The sequence below is a fragment of the Cottoperca gobio genome, chromosome 9 (assembly GCF_900634415.1).
Source record: "Cottoperca gobio chromosome 9, fCotGob3.1, whole genome shotgun sequence".
NCBI lineage: Eukaryota > Metazoa > Chordata > Actinopteri > Perciformes > Bovichtidae > Cottoperca > Cottoperca gobio.
Genome location: NC_041363.1, coordinates 23,488,758 through 23,509,240, shown reverse-complemented (window position 1 = coordinate 23,509,240; position 20,483 = coordinate 23,488,758). Strand labels below are relative to the sequence as shown.

Below are 20,483 nucleotides of genomic sequence, written 5' to 3'. Positions count from 1 at the left end.
TATCGGCTCCAAAAGGAAGTAGTGATTTGCAAAGTGAGCAGGAAAAAAAGAGAGCATTCCTCAATGGGACTGCGTTTGAGGCTTAAATACACATCTGTGCTCTTTCACTTCCCTCGAACCTTCAGTTCAGCTGCTTCTGAAGTCTGTGTGAAATACGCCTCACCTTAAAACTCACTCTCATCAACTCACCTGTTTATTCCTCAGTCTGTAATCAGCACATTACACCATCTATCATTAGACTCTTAACCTAGATAAGGACATTAAAAACCCTTTAAGAGGGTTAGAAAGAAGCCGTAGAGATAGTGGAATTACAATAGGAAAAATCTGAATGACAGTTTCAAGTAAATAAAGGTAAAGACATCAAGTAAATATCAAGCAAAGTTACTGGAAAAGTTTCAAGTAAAGTCAAATAACCGATTTAATTCTGAAATCGATGCAGCCCTTGACAACAGGAACATGAAACAAATGCATTTAGTTGATTTTGTGAGTTCTGAATATTAGTTATGAGAGTAAACACAGCGAGGCTGTGGTAAGGGCGTGCTGCTGGTTTTCCCCTCTGCTCCGCTCCTACTTTGTAGTAGATGAAAGTTAACTATTAACTGCAAGAAATTCCAGTCAGGTGACGGAAAACAATGAGTAAACTTTTGTTATGTCAGTGATGAAACAGCAGTTTGGATCTGAGCCGCCGTCACCACATCCGGAGTCATGATAAATTGCCCTCAAGCAAACTCTTATCCTTTGATTTCCTCCATGAACTTCCTTTTTTTTATTGTGCTTGTTGTTACATAAGGTTTGTTTTGTGCTACAAAACCTTTTTATACTTTATTGCAATTTAAATTTCCACTTATTTTTGCTGTTAAAAATCGAATATGATATCAGATGTGTTGTCAAAAGGCAAAACTAATATCAAGAAAAAGGTGCACAAATGATGAATTGATGCTTCAAATAAGATTATTTGATTAATTACTACAAAATGTCGACATGTGAGCAAGAAGAGAAATAAATATTCATGATCTTAATATAATAATATTACAGATGCTTAACTATTTTCAAAAGGAAAACAGGCAAAACCCGAGTCCAAACGTCACCCGAGACTTCTTTAGAAGTTTTAATGATGTCTCTGTTGTGTTCCTGCTATAAGTCTTCACCACTCAAATGTTTGATGGGCTGGAAAGTGCCTGCCACACATCGCCCTTTATGCACACACATACAGACCAATATGCAATATCACGAGCAAGATACCACAACAACATGTTGTTTGAAGTTGAATGGAATTTTAAAATCCTATAAATCAATTATTTTATGGCTTGAATTGAATTGTAACTGCACTGTATAATCACAGTGATCGCACCATTTGAGTATGAAACGCTCCGAAGGCATAAAAGTTGGTTGTAAAAGTTTGTCATTTCCCTTTTTATGAAGCACAGTTGTAGTCAGCTTTGTGTACAGCTGCGTATTTGGTCACATTGTGGCGATAAGATGACTGTTGGGGACATACTGAGAGTGTAGATGAACAGTGGAGACAGATTACGCTGCAGTGGTGGTTTCATGAATCTCTGTAGACATTTTGACATTTGACATTATTGGAATCGACCTTTGATGCCCACAGTGGGTGAGGAGGAGTGTTACTGTATACTGACCTGATCTTTTCTGTCTTTCAGTGACATTTGCGCAGATACCCATGGACTGCTGCTTGCATGTGATTGGCAACATCCAAATTGACAAACACAATATTGTAGACTACCGTCGACAGACCAGAGGACATGGCTGCTCTATTGATGCCATGATGTAAGTTTAGGTCGCAGGTTTGGGACGCAGGATTTACAAATATGTTATCGTATCTCACCCTGACCTGGAGGATTTGGTGTTCTTTGCAGTGTGGTAACCAGAAATGGCAGGAACCTCTGTGCGCCTGCTGATGACACACCGTGGCTCCGTGGGGTGGTGAAGCATGTGAAAGGCGTGAAGAAATTCTGCAAGAAACACAACTATAAGGTACCTTGTCTCTAGATATTATGCTGCTCTGCAACTTAAAAGGATGTGGTGTTAAAAATAGCTTGTTGTATTAAACTCAATGCAAAAAAACCTCAGTCTGTTGCAAGACAATTAAATGTGAAACCACAAACGCTGCCTCTGGCTTTGAGTCATGAGGTTGTACAGATGTCAAAGTACACAGTATGTGATGTACTTTTCATCCCTTTAGTGGTGAAATTATTGGCTTTTCTAAATATTTGTATGTCTACAGGTCAAACGCTGCAATGGAGTGAACGCATGAGTGAACTGAGAGCGACCTGTGACCCCTTCAGCAACATCAACAGAGCCGGGGGCGACCCCTGCAAGAGGAGAAGAAATAAATAAATATACAATCACAGTGATTCATATTATATTATATTATAAGAGCTCTTTTTCTATTTTACTATTGTATTTTATAAAATTATGTTCGAGTTGCAATAACAACAAAACATTTTGAAGAATTTGTATATTTATTTATGGGGTTTTTAGGAGAGTTGTGGGAGAAAGTGTAAAATGTGAAAAGTTTGTAAAGAGTGTGTTATTCACTGAGCTAACTCTGAAGAACTGAAACTACTCAGGCAGCAATTGTTTGTTTGTTCTATTGATTTCTTTGATTGTTCACCTTCAAAATAAAGCTTTTTAATGATTTCAAATCCTGAGCATGTCCATCATTGTGTGTCGATGACACTCTTCACTTTTTTCGAAAAATGAGTAAATGATCCATGTTTTTCTTTTTGCTCGCTTTGGATCCACAGCTGCAAAGAATTCTTGGTTTCACTTTTAGGTTTGGTTTGTTTAGGTTTGCATTGCAATTATAACATGATGTTTATTAAACATCTCATAGGACACATATTTGTCAAAACAACCTAAAACTGTGGTCCCTGTAAACTGTTCATTATGGCTTTGCTCTTCACTTTCAGTAAGAAGTAAGGAAAAAATGGATAAATATAATATATAATATATAAAATGTTAATAAAATAGGATAAAATAAACAGTAAAAAAATAATAATAATAATAAATAATGATGATGATATAAATAAATATTTTTTTAAAAACCACATTATTATAAAAAACATTCAGCAAAGGGCAAGACTCAAACCTGGGACACTGGTAAGGACTCAGATTTAGTGTATTGATATTCTACCAGGTGAGCCCCCAAAAGCTTTTATGACAAGTAATATGGTGAACAGACGGCCATGTGACTTATAAATTAATCAAAAAGTTTTTAAATAAACACAAAAACTAACAGGTAACCAGTGTAAAGACTTTGAAATAGGCGTAATGTGTGCTCTCCTTTTGGTTTTATTAGTCAGCACTCGTGCAGCAGAGTTTTGCCTTAATTGCTGCTGATTTATTGTATTCCTCGGTAGACCAGAAAGGAAAGTGTTGCAATAGTGTAGCCTGCTAGTTTTAAAAGCATGCATCAGCCTCTCTGTGTTGCTCAGAGAGAGAGAGAGATGAAGGTGCAGACAGGCAGGTACAGGTCTGGAGTCAGGGTGAAGTAGCAGGAACAGAATTATTTTTGAAAAGATCTGGCAGATCCAGTCTATCTGAGATTTTGTGCCGTGGCTTTTGAAAAGCTGAGCTGAGCATCTTTTGTGAGCCTGCACAACTCTCCTTTCATAGTAACTCAAATCCTTTACAAAGTTAAGTGCACAATGGGCATCTCTGTTGAAGCTGTTCTGTATACATAACATACAGAAAATACAAATAATATATAAATAAACCGTCAACTTGATATTTGGAGGAAGTGTCATCAAGTGGGGGTTTGAATCCCTTGCTCAAGTCAACAGTGTTTGCTAAGGGAAATAAAATAAATTCTAGATTTCTTTAAGAAAGATGAGAAAATGTTTTGCGCTGACCTCGAGGTTCCCACAACAGACCTATTTGTTTTGGAAACTTTTAATCCGAGATGAATGAATGTGTCACCAATTCACCTTTTAATCCTACTATACACCTCTTTTAAAAAAAGGATTTTATTTCCCATTGTTTGGCAGAGCACCTTGTCTACAGTGAACGTGCCAAAATGAAAGTCTAAAATCTTTGTTCATTCACATTCAAAGTGCAGAAGAAGAATCCAACAAAGGAGTGCCAGGAAAGAGTGAAGTGTCGAGTGGAATTACCAGGATGATGTAAGAAGCGTTATTCTAGACATTGCATTTGTACAGTCACTTTCTCAATGTTGCCCAATCTCAGTTGTTGCAGCTCCCGCTAACTGATGCCACCCACGTTATGGTTTTCCATGTAAAATATGTCTTCACTGTTGTGGAGAATATAATGTAGTTCCTTATTCCTTGTGATGAATGTATGAACGATGATGATGTGATGTGAATACAATTCAGCAGAATCGTATGTCAACCTCTCCATTGATCAGGTCAGCAGGTAGTGTTCACACCTTCCGTCGCAGACTGAAAACTCACCCGTTTCAACTGCTTCTCGGCAAATGAGAGAAAAAACTAAAAACCCTGTTCTTTGTATGTTGCACTTATATTGGTTTGTAGCTAATTGTTGAATTTGTATTCCATTGTTTATGTTTGTTGCACTTTTGTTTGGCTTATTTGAAGCTAATGTACCTGCAAGACTCTTGCTGTTGGGAGTTGTATCTTCATGATTGTTTGCACTTATTGTAAGTCGCTTTGGACAAGAGCGTCAGCTAAATGAACTGTAATGTAATGTGATGTAAAGCAAGTCTGGACGTATTTCTGCAAGATAGGAATATTATGAGCGATACGATGCATTTCTCACAAAGTAAACTAAGACGCACTACATGGCCAAAGGTATGTGAACTTGACAACCAGCCATATAGTGTATGTTGACAGATTGCACGCTCTGTAGTTGAGAAAGTTCTGCATCTTGACATTAACATTCGTACACAACCAACTGGATACTTAAAAAAAAAGTATTCCCATTAAGCTTAAAACAAGAGTATTTTTACAGTTACTTAAAGTTCAAAAGAGCAAGATCTAGCTGACTCAACACTTTAAACATGTTGAATTACCCATCGTGGTAAAACCGACAAAACCTCAAACTTGACCTCTTGTCCTGATAAAATGTGCCTTTTACAAATAACTGTTTCCCCGACAACATATTAAGCATAATATATGCAGAATTGTGTGCAACTGATGTTCCTGCTGATTGAGCCAACATGATTGACATGACACCAGTTACACATATTCTGCATGTTTGTGCATCATTCTACACACATTTAGTCGAAACTCAGCAAGACTGCTTTGAATCTTTGGGAAGTTTGAAGTAAGTATGGTAAAATTATGTTTTCTGGGTTTAAACAATACTTAAAACACACAATGCAACACCATTTTAAATAATGAATATGTTACCATAACCCATAATGTTGAGTCTAATATTAAGTCAGCAGGATCCTGAAGGAATCTAAATGCAGAAATGACCTGACCTGAGTTTATTAGGAGTGGATACAGACTGTCAAACACTTTAGACCGAAAATAACACAAATAAAAGGCGAAGGAACATATATTATAGGGAGTCTATATTACTTCTCGCACTGTTGTAAATTGTCACAGTGCAAAAGAGTCTGAATATTACTTTTCAGTGAACTCACAGGTCATCTTTTAAAACACCAGCACCATCTGGTGGGAGAAGTGCAGCGTCACCAGTAGACATAATGTAGTAAGATCAATTAGTATAATAATACATGACAGTGCATCATTTCTTCTTCCATTTAACTACTTCTGGCCTGCAGTAACAATTCAGAAAAAAGACTGGTCGGTGGAATAGTTTTAGATTTGATTAAAAAAAAAGATAATTCAGGACTTTCAGGAAGTTTGTTTGTGTCTTTCATGGAGAATGGTGGCTGTTCTGAGCTAAGGAAAGAATATCAAAATATCCAATAAATATTCATTTAAGGTTTGTTTGTCAGTGAGGGGCCTAGAAAAGAGCAATGAAAGGATTGTTTAGTTCAGAATTAGTTTGAAACCTTTTTACAGACATCCTGGTGCAAACTACAAACCTTTTATTGTCACCTCTTAAGTTCTAGTGTTTCATTTTAGGTAACGAACTACCTTCAGAGCGAACCGTGTTGAAGGACAAAAGACACAGGAGCCATTTGAGTTTGTGATCACATGAGCACTTTGTTATTTAACATCCATAGTAGTTTGATAATGTCATACGTACACGTCATATAGCCTGGACACAGAGAGAGGAGCAGTGTCACTGATGCTGAAGGTATTTACAGGCAGGAGGAGGCAGCCAGGGAGAGAGAGCAGAGAAAAACCGGCGAGAGAGAAAGAAAGAAATTAAAGTGGATGTGCCTCTTTCCCGTGAGCCTGCGCGTGTCTCTGGTTTGTATCACTGCTGCGTTTCTGTCCCAACAGGATGTCAATGAACAGCAAACTGCCTGGAGGACCCAAAATAATCACACCTTCCACTCCCAGCTGTCATTATGTTAGCGCTGAAACTAAAGCTTATCCTGTATTCAACATAAAATGCTTTATAAAACCAGTAATACCATTCATCCATGTAGCTCTAAAAAGGGTTTAAATATATTTACACTTAAATTAAAATGCTCATAATACATAAAAAATAACCTGTACAATAATGCAACACAAAGATTTAAATGGTAAAATTATATTCTATGTAAGTTTTTTTTTAAAGATATACAAGCATTCATTTATTTAATAAATGTACACAGATTTTTTACCATTTTATAATATTTGGATTGCGCATCTGTGTACACTCAACATCTATCCAGGTGTTTTCTGTATGTAGCTCAAAGTTTAGGTTTTCATCAACTCATTTTGAACCTAAGGCCACATTTCACACCTGGGCGTGTACATACATACCAGAGCCACCAGCACAAAATGTGTCGGGCTTCTCCTTTAAACGTCAAAAAAATATCACCTCTATACTTTTCTTTCAATTCATCAAGAATCTCTGTAGACATAACTCTGGGGGGGGGGGGGGAAATGTCACATTAGACACGTCATAGAATATACAAAATATAATGTCAATTCCCCCTTTTTTTCCTCAAGCGCTTTAAGGCATAGATAAAATCATTTACCGCTCTCTAAATGCAACGCATAGAACTAAATTAGCAATAATTTCCCAGGTTGAACCCCCAACACATTCTAAAAAAAAAGGCCTCCTCAGCAATGCTTTTGCTTTCATTGGACATCCTTCCCTTTCTTTCTGCAACCGTCCACTTAGATTCTTCCCTCCGCTAATTGAACCAGTCAATAAATAAATAAAAACTCACCACATGTGTAAGTCATATATGCATTTACAGTATGTACCATTAGATCAAATGCACAGCTCAGACTGCAGCCACTCGCTTAAACGTGTCCCTCTTCAAAAGCCGTGTCCTTTGATGAGAGACTGATGGGGGACCGAGGTGACACAGGATTGTGGGGGGGGAAAAGATTTTTGTACGATAACATGCACTTTAACAATGTCAGCCACTGATTGAGTCATCCCAGCTGTCTTGTGAGGGGAATGAGCTGGTCAGTCCATCCGTCCCTTCATCTGGATATAAACAGGCTTTGATGAGCAGTGATCAAATAAGATGGAGAATGGAAACAGACTAAACCTTGCTCTTTTGCCTTATTTTCTCTTGGGTTGAGCAGCCATCTAAACAAACGTATGTGATTTTATACTTCTACTACTACAAATAATAATATGCTCAATTTCCGCAACTGGAGAAGACATGGGTCAAAACCTTTTTTTTCCCCTTTTACATTAATCACCTTAAAAAACAAAAGCAAGGATCCACTGGTTTCTACATGAGTGTGGCACAGCGAGGTGAACGTACAGACAGCACAGCAAAGTGCAGTTAGGCATGTTATATTATCATATTGTGAAGTTTACCATGTGTGAGCAGCGCCTCCACTGAAGATATAGAGACTGGACAGTCACACAGTTAAGCTAGTAGCACAGCTTCCCGCAGAGAGAGAAGTGTGTGTCGGAGCGTCTTTGGGTTTTTCTCATCCGGTCTTTTGTTTTTTTGGATGTATGCATGCGTACTTGTCTGGATGTACCCTTAAAGTAGATGTGTGTTGTGTGTTTGAGCCTGCATGCTTCCCTTGCATGTGTCTGTACAACATTTTCATAATCGTCATATTTTCTTGAATGTTTTTTTGTACAGTCATCTCAAAAACAGGGTTTGTTTTTTCAGTAGGTGTGTGGCTGTCTGTCTGCAATAACTCCTCTTGTGGCAGTGTTAGCTCAGCACTGCCCGAGTCCAGTGGCATCCTGGCTGTCCTCCATGCTATTCAGGGTAACATAGATGATGGGAACTAAGCCCCGTGTGGAGCCCAGGGAGCACATCAGCCAGTCTGGATCAGCCTTGCTCAGGACACGCAGGACGTCGCCCTTGTTGAAGCTCAGCTGGCCGGGCTCCGTGGCTATGTGGTGACACAGCGCTCTTACTTCACTGAGGAAGGACAAGAGGACATGGAGAAAATCTATCAGACAGAAAATTACTGGTGACATTTCTGAATCAAAAATACCAAACATGCATTTGTTGCAGCTTCTCTTTGTCTTATGTAATAGTAATCTGAAATATATATATATACATTTAGTTTTTTTGGACAGTTGGACAAAACAAAACATCTGGAGGTGTGACCCGTGGTGGATATTTTTCATTATTTTGAAGACTAAATAATTAATAAATAAGAAATTCACAATCAAAAGTCGACATTCGGATCATATATTCTTTTGTTCATTAAATTGCAAAGTGTGCTACATATTTTTTGTTCCTCACTCCAACTGTTCCACAAATCCCCAGTTAACAGAAATACACAGATGTTCTTTTTACATTAGTCCTGAACATTTGTTTCTAAAGGCCCTGTCACATCCGTATGGCAGAAACGTATGCCGGCGCATATGAAATATCGGCAATAGGTTGATATAAATTAAGGGTAAGTTGTGATCGTTTGAAGGACGCAGACGATACGCCGAACACGCCAGACATACGGCCCTGTCACACAGTTCCGTATGACAGAAACATGCCGGCGTATATAAAAGTAGCTCAAAATGTCAAGAGTCCAAATACGTCCAACTTTTCCACAGCGGTGTTGTAGCTGACGTATACATAACGAATACATAACTAATTATTATACGTATGTCAAACATTGATGTAGTGGTTTGTGTTTGACCACTTCAGGGTTCCCACTCTTCTCTACAGATCATTCTCCAGGATATTTCCAGTGATGATTTAGCTGCTATGACATACAATAATATGTTCCTCTCTGAGGAAGTCTGATTTAAAAAGACACGCGGTATATGGCTTTAATTCATCCATGAAATTATCTCTCACGTGCTTAGAAATTACGTGTCAACTTTAGCAACTGAACCAAACATGCTAACCAATTTAACATTATTCAACAGTTTAAAAACAAGTAGGGAAGTGAGTTCACAGTGTTCCCACAACATAACCGAGAGCAGCCTATAATAGCCCCGTCGATAAACTACCATCTGAACAGTAATATGAGATAACATTGAGATGGCAATGTTATACGTTTTGTAGAGTTCTGATAGTCTAGTACAGGGGTGGCCAACAGTTTCATGCGGCTCTTCAGTTCATATCGAATTTTATTTGTGTGTACGTGTGTGTATGTGTGGTGTCAGTATGAGAGCATGACAGCGCGTCTAATTTTGATGTGGCCTAAGAGCCAATCACAAAAATGTCTGCGATGCAGTGAACCAATCACCTTTGAGGGGGGAAAAACCTATCGTTGGCCGAGTTAGAGATGATTGAACTTTGTGAGGAAGACCGACTGAAACCTGTTCTGAGGGAAGGGAACCTTGAGTTCTGGAAAACTGTGCCAATGGAAAGATATACCAAAGTCAAACGGGCTGCACTCAAGCTACTATCAATGTTTGGGTCAACGTACGTCTGTGAGTCGGTGTTTTCTACCCTGAAACACGTGAAATCAAAGGATCCATCTGTTCTGACTGACACACACATGAAATAATTGCTTCGAGTGACCACAACGGAATACAAGCCAGATTTGAGGAGGATTGTTCAAGGCAAGGAATGTTAGAAGTCCCACTAATTTAAAGAAGCAACATGCATAGGAAGATAAAACACTTCTTCCCATTTTATTACTGAGAGTTTGTGTGTGAGAGTGCACACAATGTTCATTGTTGATAATAACTGGCCTCTGAATACTGGTAGGAGAGGTTTAATTCAATTTCTCTCAATATTATGGTGTGTGTGACATTTACAATAAATCTGTCTGAGCAGAGCTATGTGTGTCTGTGTGAAGGTGTGTGTGTCTTTGGAAGGGAGGGTCTTTGAGTGTGAGTGTGAGTGTGTGTGTGTGTGTGTGTATAAAGTTTTAGATTTTCACTTTTGTCTGTGTGAGAGAGAGGGAAGGAAGAGAGTGAGGGAGCACAGAGAAAGGCTGAGAATGAAAGAGAGAAGGAGAGGGGGGGGTGCGCATCTGTGACTGTGTATGATGTGGCTCTTTGCAGTAACATAGTAACATTTTTGGCTCTTAACCTCTGACTGGTTGGCCACCCCTTGTCTAGTTTCTTATCAGCTAAAGGAAAATAGGTGAATGTTGAAAAATGTTCTCAGGACATTTGACTTTTTGTCTCATTTTCCTTGTATTTTCAAAAGCTGGAAAATTGGTCAACTTTTCTCTGGGGCCGTAGGAACCCTGCATGTACGTGATCTGCGTTTTGAATTCTTCTTATAACTCTCTTCTGAACGTAGCACCGTGTATAGTATCTGCTTACCATGGAGACTGTTGTCTGGCTTCAGTTGGTGGGGTTGATGTTGGTGGAGGTGTGGGTGTGGGTTGGGTGTGAGTGGGTGGGTGTGGCTGGAGGCTCTGCCTTCTTCCCACTCCCCGCTCCAATAGTCTGAGCTACAAGGTCAAGAACAGACATATCCAGAGAAAGCCAACCTGATGGTCTGAGAAGAAAAACACAATGTGGAAAAATGTGAAGTTTATTGTACCGATAGCTAAAGTAAATTCATTTATGTTTTTCTTATTGGCAACAAATCCCAGGAAGACACCCAAACCAACAATGTGTTAATCTTGTTCTCAATACTTTCCTATTTTCCCCAAGCCCATTAGTTCCCACTGAAGACGTAAATCTTTAAAGACTCAGTCATTTTCTTAAACAACAGGTCACTGTAGTTTTTAACAAATGTTACTCAAACAGGAGGAAATTGTGCCTTTGTTGGGGACTATTCTCAGCAGTGGATTAATACACGTCTATCCTATTTTTATATTTATCCGATTATCCTTTTAACTTACCTGGTCTTTTGAGTTTTTGATTTCTGTTCAGCTGCCTCCACCCTGGAAGGAGAACCCACACTAGATCCAAAGAGCCTGCCCCAGCGCAGAGTCTGTCCCTGTGAGGGGCTCTCCTCTTGGGCTGCAGCCTGAGCTCCAGTCCCTGGAGCCTCCAGTGGTTTTGTCTCTTTCTCCTGGCTGAGAACAGAATCTGGTGGGCTGCCCATCCACGAAGGCCTTCCCCTGGATCCAGCAGACTCCCCGCCGGAGCTACTGCTGCTTTTCCTGCTCCTCAGGCCCTCCCCTTCTTGGCTCGCCTCGGCCCCCTCCACCACTCCCTCTCTGGTGGGCGGTAGCTGGTTCGGTCTTCTTTCTGATGACTTCTTCCTTTTTTCAGTCTTAATGAACTTGGACCCCTCTGTGTTTTTGTCGATGTAAACCTGGGAGGACTGCATGAGCTGGTACCACCAGCCCGCCTGTCTCTCTTGCCGCTGACGCCCCTCCTCCGCCATATCCCTCTCTTTTCCCTTCCTCCTGTCCTTCTCCTGTCCATCCTCACCTTCTCCTTGGCTCTCTTGTCCTACGCCTTTCATTCTCTGTCCACTCATCCCCCTCTCCTCCCAGAGATCGTCAAACCCTACTTCCATCATTGCCGGTTTACCAACAGTCCCGGCTGTCATGCTCTCAGATGTTGCCCCCTCACTCCTCAACCTTGGTTTCACTCCCGCTCCCTCTCTTCTCGACCCGACCCCTTCCATCCTCGGCCACGTTCCCTCTCGTCTCAGCCCTGCCCTCTCTTTCTTCACATCTGCGCTCGAGTCTCGGACTATCTCGCTCACAGTGGTGCTCCACCCTCTCATGAGCTGGAAGGTGGAGCGAGTGGATTGGTCGACACTCTGGCCCGCGGAGCACAGCTGCTCCTTGCGACGGAGATGCTCCTGACCCTTTTGGAGGAGATGTGGTTCGAACAGCAGGTCCAGGTCGAATGGGAGGAGCGACAGCGGCTGCAGCAGGAGGAGGAGCTCCTCAAAGAGCGGCTGGCACGCCCCCTGAGACAGGGGGAGGAAACCCCACTGGTGGTAGTGTGCTGCTATAATATCTGAGGAAAGTAAAACAAAATGGGAACAAGATTCAAAAGACTTCATGCACATATAGACATCCAATAACCATCTGGGTATCTGAAAAGAGATACATGATGAGTCTTACCTTCATGCGTGTAGAGGTGATTGAACCAGAATTCCAAAGATTTTAGGCTGAAATATGAGGAGAATTGTGTTTTAAAATCGTAGCAGGATAAGTGCACCATCGCTCTCCTACTTTTAGGCATCATTACACCAACAACTAAGTCGTTCAGCGCTGACATGGTACAACAAAGTCAACTCAAACTATAACTAGCTAACATGAATAAACCAAGATGACTTAAATTGTAACGAGTGTGAGCTGCTTAGAAAAAGCATCAGTCTTTAAGTTTATGAGTCTGTGATCAAAGACTGCGATATGGAAAAAAGTGTGTATACACATTGTACACACACACTGGAGACATTGTGGGGACTCACCAGCTGCATGTAACAAAGCATTTAGCTTAACACAGAGGTTTTTATTTTTCATTTTGCGGGCTTATCCCAAGGTACTGTAATAATGTGACGTTGCACATCTTAATCATCTGAACTAACTGAGTTTTTTGGTCACTTTATATAACCCCAAGTCTAAAATTCACTCTGTATTTTTGGTCTAAAATCGATTATAGCCGCTTTAGAAATCCTGATCCCTAGGATGAGAGCCACCGTTGTAAGGAACGTGACAGTGACAGTAAATAGCAGGATAAAGAAGAATGACTCACTTGAGCAGGCCAAAGATGAAGGCGTTGAGTCTCATGTTGTGGCTCGTGAGCTCAGAGAACTGGCTCACCTTTGAGAACAGGCTGTGGAGAACACGCGTGGACGGGCCTGATGGAGACAATCGTACAGAACATCTTCACTATGTTACCCATACGCACTTATTCTTCTCTAGCCTATTATCTCATATGGTTACTATCACTGTACATATCAATTCACTAGTTTTTCTGCTATAAGATACATCTACTACTTTTTGAAAATATGTTTCCTTTCCTGACTGGACTTTTGTTCAGGAAACTCTTTAAATATTGAACAATAATGGGAGAAATGTTTAACTAACAACCAAACCCCAAGTTATGCTAAACAAGAATTGTCTAGTGTAGATATAGCAAGCAGGGATGTTGGGTAAACGTGCATAAAGCATGAAGCTGGTACTCCTTAATGTTCTCACCCAGCTGTGTGGAGGCCTCCACCAGGCTCCAGGGCTGACAGCGCCGCTGTCCGATGATCAGATCCAGTACGTAGGCCTTCAGGCCATCCTGCAGCACCTCGTGCAGGGCCGGGCACAGGTACTTCAGGATGAGGTGACCAACGTTGGGACTCACCCAGCTGTTCCCCAGCTTAGCCTGGCAGGGTTGCGGAGAAACATTAAGAGATAAAGAAAATGAAAGTGAAAAAAAATCAAGGAATTAGAAGGTAAGTTGTGGGATAAAAGATACAGAATGATACAATGCAAAAATACTTATAGAATGAAGACTTTATATACTAATTGAATCATTACTGTTGCAAAAAAAGACCAATGGTGATTTATTTTCTTTTGCAGTTTACAACACTGCGGTCTAAATGTTGCTGTGTGAGCTTTACTCCACTAGTAGAATCAGCCTCTCCTTTATCTTGAGAAGAATGGTGTATTAGCAGTCAATCAGTAGTCATCAAACTCCTACCTTTACATCTGGGTCTCGACTGGTGCCAAAGTGTGCTACGATCAGATCCACTGCTGTGTTCACGGCTTTCACCAAACCTGAAAGAGTTAACGGAGGAAAGAATAAAGAAAGAGTTATTCATTCCAGCTTCAGGAAACAGTGTCTTTGCAATGAATGTTGCTTTTTCTTCTTTGCAATATTCTACTAAACCCATGATTTGGTTTCCCTGTTTTACCCTCCTCTGCAGGGAGGTGAGAGGCATTAAGATCTACATTTAGAACACATTAGCTGCATCCTTCACTGTCTTTGTGCTCCTAATCTGCATGAATTCATTGTTTGATTTACTAAGGCAGTAACTAGTTGTGCAACGATCAGCTGGGACTGCCTTCTAGGGATTTGTAAAATGTACTGATGTTGAAAACATTTACAAAGATCACAATCTAATTTCTCTATTTTAGCTTTACTAATAAAATAATAATAATAATCTACATAACAGCCATCCTGTTCCTGAACAAAGGGGAAAAAAAGCTTTGTAAATCTGTCCCTTCGGGGTCCTGCTCAAGTGCTCTTCAGCAGTGTCGATGTTGGTCCGTAAAGGAAGGACACCTTGGATGATCCAGCTGAAGGATGATCTCTCCGCACATTATACGACACCCTGTGCTTGCCTCAAGAGGCCTTGAATTACCCTCCTCACTGTCAAATAGCCTTTCTGCAGTGAGAGGCACTTGATTTAAGCACCTTTCAACAACATCATTACACCCCCTGTTCTGCTTGTCCACAACACTGCGTGTTCTGAAAATTATTTTAATTTTTCAAAGTTTTTCCAAACAGTGTTCTGAGAGTTTTTATCTGCCGTGCAGCAGTATTCCAAACGTTCTTTGAGCTTGTGTGGATTACAGTACAAACCTATCAAATCTATCTTTATCACCTGTTATTATCTCCAAGACAACTGAGCAACTCCTCCCACTGAGTAAGGGCTGAAGATGTGGCTGAATGCCTCAATCTTTACCTACTTTTTAATACTATGGAAGTCAGCTACATGACATCATTTGTATATTCAAATATTACGAAAAAGTTACAGTCTGGATGAATCTACACTTGTGTTGTATCAGTCTAGAGATTTGGTTGAGCAGTCAGTTAAGTTACTGGGTTCCAGGTTACCCATCCCAGCCATGAGAATGTACTACTGCGGGCACAGAATGCTGTTTGATGCAGGGATTACAACCGGAAATGATTAAATTCCTAAAATATAAGTAAGTTCATGTGGCCTAAAAGAGACCAAAAAACTGCATCAATACTGTAGAGCAGTGGTTCCTGGTGTGCCGCGAGACAAATCCCGGTGTGCCGTGGGATTTTGAAACAATTAGGCCTATTACATTTAACTGTACACAAGGTTATGAATTCTTTTTTATTTACTTCAGTGTTTCCCCTAGGTTTACTGCTCTGCAGGGTGCTGCCTGGGCTGGATCAGTTCCATGCGTGGCGCAGATTTTTTAAGTTCTCTCCTTACCTTTCCTCCGCTCTGTCTCTGACTGTAGGTGTGTGCGCTCGCGTGTGTGTGTGTGTGGGTTCAGAAGTGGAGCTCCGCCCTTCGCGAAGCAGAGGAGAGAATGTAAATACGCAAAGCAATTGAACCGTGCACATAAATGAGATAAATGACATAAGCGTTTAGTTTATTTAATAAAAGAGCACCTGTTCAATGTGAAAAGAGAGTTGTGAATATATAAAACATTTTTTAAAAAGTAGGTTCCGTTGGCCTACACACTTATTTCACAACATAGAAACAATAGATCGTATATGCTTTGGCCTAAATATAAATAAAACAATCATAAAACAAAAAGGAAATCTGTCAAAGCGAACCTGTTTTAGCCATTTGCTCATGGTTGGAAATATTAGAGTGTGACATATCAAAGGCTCTCTGCTAGTGTGAAGGAGAATAGCTTTTTACAAGGATTAGGCTAAATAAATGTTCACAGAGTGATAACAGTGATACTATGTGTTATAAAGGGGATTTTGCCCGCATATGAACACAGGTGTGCCTTGAGATTTTGGCTTTCGTCTTTGGTGTGCCTTGGCCACAGAAGGTTTGTGAACCACTGCTGTAGACAGTAGTGGACCTAGTAGTAGGTCGTGACGGCATCCATCCTACCTTGAATTACGTCCGTTAAGAAACAAACTTACAAAGCTTTACTCTGGAGGAGTGGATTGATCAGTGCCTATCTCCAGAGAAAAAAGCCCCTAAAAGACGATATGCAGAGCTACGTGAAGAGCAGGTAGACCAAATGGGGAAAAAAACGAACAGAACACCGCGCTAGCTGTTAGTGTTGTTGCATAGCAACCACCTCGCACTATGTTTTGTGCAGAAGGCAACGGAGGGACTATTTGATTTTGAACATCATTATTTAATAATAAAAACTATTTAAATTGGAGTGTGTATTTTTCTCACATATTGCCACACTTGGTAACCATTTTATAAAAGCAATAGCTCACTTCAGACTGTGATATATGGTCGCATCAGGCCGAACCACGGCCCTTAACTGTGATATAATGACCATATACCACGCCTGTCGTGAGCTATTGCTTAAATATATGCTTTTTTTGGGCAATATTATAAGGAACCACTCTATAAACTTTCATTGTTATGCGGATGATACCCAATTATATCTATCAATTAAACCAGACGAAACCAATCAACTGGCTAAACTTCAAGCATGCCTTAAGGACATAAAAACTTGGATGTTTGACAACATTTTGATGTTAAACACAGACAAAACTGAAGTTATTATACTTGGCCATAAACGCCTCCGAAACACATTTTCTAATGACATAGAAGCTCTGGATGGCATTAATTTGGCCTCCAGCACCACCGTAAGGCGTCATCTTTGATCAGGATCTGTCTTTTAACTCCCACATAAAACAAATGTCAAGGACTGCCTTCTTTCATCTACGACATATATTGCACGTCTGTCCGTCCTGGGAGAGGGATCCCTCCTCAGTTGCTCTCCCTGAGGTTTCTTCCATTTTTCCCCCTTTAATTATGGGGTTTCTTTTAGGAAGTTTTTCCTTGTGCGATGCGAGGGTCTAAGGAAAGAGGGTGTCGTAACCTGTACAGTCTATAAAGCACACTGAGACAAATGTATAATTTGTGATATTGGGCTATATAAATAAATTTGATTTGATTAGTGAACAGATGCAATGAGCTCCAAGAAAAATGGCGTAGAGTTTGACCTTTAGTAGTTAAGCAATTAAATATTTAGAGGCTTCTCGCTGATCCCACTGTCTCTGTCGATCATGCATGTACACACGCACACAGACCCTCACCTCTCTTCTGTGTCAGGTCCACAGAGATGTGCGACTGGGAGGATGAGCTGGAGGAGGAAGATGAAGCATCGGGGGAGAGGCAGAACTCCTCCGGAGGCCTCTCGGTCATTGAGAAGTAGTCGGGCAGGAAGTCGCTGTAGATCTGCTGCAGCTTGGCTGATTGGCCCACTGCTGAGACACACACACACACACACACACAGATGATCAGACACTTAGAAACACACACTGCCACTTTTAAAAGCATGAGGGCATCGGGGATCCTTAAGAATTCAGCTGTAGGCGAGACTTTAGGAACGTCTAACATATTTATTCTCCAGGGAACCCTGCGGCAATATCTTTTCAGTGACTTTCTCCTCAGACAATGCACTTTGCACCTTGAACTCTTTCAAACATTACTAAAGATACTAGGTATCCAAGTCTACTTCGTTTCATTAGTTCCAACACTGTCAGCAAAATCATGAGCACCATTGAGCCGTCCCAGCGCATGGCCAGAGGGGACTGAAGGGAAATCGAACACGTTCCGTCTGGCAGGTCGTTGTCCCCCGCCCTTTCTGTGTTCCAGGTTACCAGAGAGGTAGTCTGATCCTGCAGAAGAATGGCCCCCTGAGACCCTCTCCAACCCCAGAGGGTTACGACGACGGTACTCCCTCCATTTGAGAGCCTGGGGAGAGAGGTGGTGCGCTGAGGGGAGATGTTAGGGTTATGGGGTTAGGGTTAGGGGGTGGTGGTGGGGTTAAAGGATGGGTTGTTGAGGAGATGGACAAAATAAAAAGCAGAAGGGCAGGTGGAAAACATGGAGGTTTAGATGAAGGAGAAGATTCAAGTCCATGCAATGAAGGGAGAGAAGAAAGAGAAAAAGACAAGAGTAAGAATGTAGAAAAGCTTATGCGCAATCGACAATGAATTACACATAACTTAATAACCTTTACATAACTGGAAGCCCAGGCTGTCATCTCAAAAAGTCTTATCGAAGAAGCAGGACACTAACACTTTGAAGATGAGGATGTTCATTCTTTGGGCGAGGCGGGTTTGGCTGAGTGAGCGCTGGAATGTTCCATCATGGGCACCACAACAAGTTCATGTACAAATATGTGTGCTGTCAGAGTTTACTAATATTAGACTGGTAGTTGCAAAGGACTTTGAGTGTAATCCTGTTGAATAATTCTACCATTGATGATTGCTACCTGGGTAAAATACACCTGTGTTCAAAGAACTCGCACTAATATGGAAAAGGTGCTATTTGTTATATACTGTATACCCTTGAAAAGGAAAACACATCTCCGCCATGATTTTCTTTCTTTCTTTGGTAAAACAGTTAGAAGCGATCAATAACACAACAATATGCTTATTCTACATAAACTATAAAAACTATGAATAAAACTATAAAAAAAAACTATTAATTTAAATTAATAATGTATTTTTACTTTTGTATTTTTGTCCTTTCTAGATATGCAATGATGCTTGCTAGTCAATGTCAAGTCTCTATTTGATCATGTGACGACAATATGCAGTAGCTAATTTGTGAAATAGAACAAAACAGGAAAGATGACTATAGTCATATTGTGAAAGACAAATCTGGTGTAGAATCCAGCGACAAAAGTATATTGGAACTTGCAAAGTCTTTTTCAACACACAAAGTTGAGTACATAATAGGCTTGATGTTTAAGTGGTGAAAGAGATGAAGATACCGTGGTATCAGACGGATTCAAAAATAGTGACTGATTGCACCGGTTCTGCATCTTTAAGAACAACAAATTATCAGACTGCAAAAAGTTCAAAAGGGTTCCATGGACTTTTGAAAGTTTGTGATTTCCAGCTATAATTTGCCCTATATGAGACACAGAGACTTGTGCTGTTGCTGTGTGATCCCTGACATCATGTGTACACAAAGGACAACTTCAGGAACACTTCAGAACAGCTTTGAACCCTGAGAAGATCTACAGGTAAGTAAACTTGTTGTATTTGAATTATCTTATGATCTATCGATGTAACTAATACAGGCGTATCTGAACTTTAATACTGTTGCTGCTCTTTTATGGCTGAAGATTGCTTTTGTATACATTTTATAAAATGGTAACCTTCATTTTCTCATTAGAACATGCTCTGAATAATTCTTTAAAGGACACTCTTAAATTCTTTTGCAACCTACCATTATGTGACCTGGCTCCGGGTCCTTTGATTCCCTCCACGAGCTTCCCAGAGTCCACACAGCCCACTGGGCTGTGTGGACTCAGCGTGTCACTGTGGAGTGCTGGTAGAATGGGCAGAGCTCCATGATGGAAACAGTGTCCCTGCACCGCCGGCAGCATTGGTGGCACCGTCCCTCTCTTCACCCCCAGGGATGGAGGTGGCGGGGTAGGCGGTAGCTTTCCTGTCGGTGGCGTCTGCAGGGGGCCGAGGCCGGCTGAGAGCGGGCAGGAGAGGCTGTGTGTCGGCTGAGGGCTTGGGGTGCAGGTGGAGCAGGTCCCTGAGCTGGGGGCCCCCTGCAGCCGCACCGGGGAGTAGCTCCCAAGAGGTGAGGGTCGAACTGATCCAGGTGGAGGGGCTGCTGCAGCCAGAGCCCCCTGGTACCTGTGTACATTTTCAGCTGCATCTTCACAGTCCTCCCCCACCGGACCTCCAGAGCCAGAACCAGAGCTGGAGCGGGCCTGCATCCCAGAGACGTAGCCTGTGAGCAGGGGGAGCAGAGGCTTTGGCTGTGGGGGTTTGGAGGCGAACTGGTGGTGGAAGGTGAAGGGCTGGATGGGGAGGGTGGTGGGCCGCTGGTCCTTACTGTAGCGCACCACCGCAGGGCGGCCGTCTGAGGAACTTGAGAGACCACCTGGAGTAGCACAAGAAGGACAGCAGGGACGGAGAAAAGATGGAGAGAAAATGGGAAGAAAGGACTGGTTAATTTTTGTATCGTTAGCTAGCATTAAAAACAATCCCTTCGCTCTTACAACAACATTCAACAAAGAAATGTGTTGGATAGAAGTAGTCAAGGCTGCAATCACCACTGGAAACATCTATCATTTTCATTGAGGTAGAATTTATTGCAGGACAGTCTACGGTTTTTTTCCACAATAGAGAATTATAAGTAAGTTTCAGTTCAGGCTTTAATTTAGAGGTACAAGTATTTATATTATTGATGAATTTGCTGATCATTTTGACCATTTGATGAATTAAATAAT

General features: G+C 41.2%; 1 protein-coding gene across 1 annotated transcript in view; it reads right to left on the bottom strand.

Annotated features, from left to right (window-relative positions):
• Positions 1-6,093: 6,093 nt before the first annotated feature.
• Positions 6,094-20,483, bottom strand: part of rusc2 (RUN and SH3 domain containing 2) — a 48,797-nt gene continuing 34,407 nt past the window's right edge. Inside the window, 11 exon segments of the mRNA XM_029439044.1 lie at positions 6,094-8,416; positions 10,729-10,793; positions 10,795-10,906; positions 11,256-12,333; positions 12,441-12,487; positions 13,075-13,180; positions 13,521-13,695; positions 14,014-14,090; positions 17,314-17,481; positions 17,779-17,994; positions 19,463-20,134. Coding sequence (XP_029294904.1) covers positions 8,209-8,416; positions 10,729-10,793; positions 10,795-10,906; positions 11,256-12,333; positions 12,441-12,487; positions 13,075-13,180; positions 13,521-13,695; positions 14,014-14,090; positions 17,314-17,481; positions 17,779-17,994; positions 19,463-20,134 — 2,924 coding nt within the window. The 3' untranslated portion in view covers positions 6,094-8,208.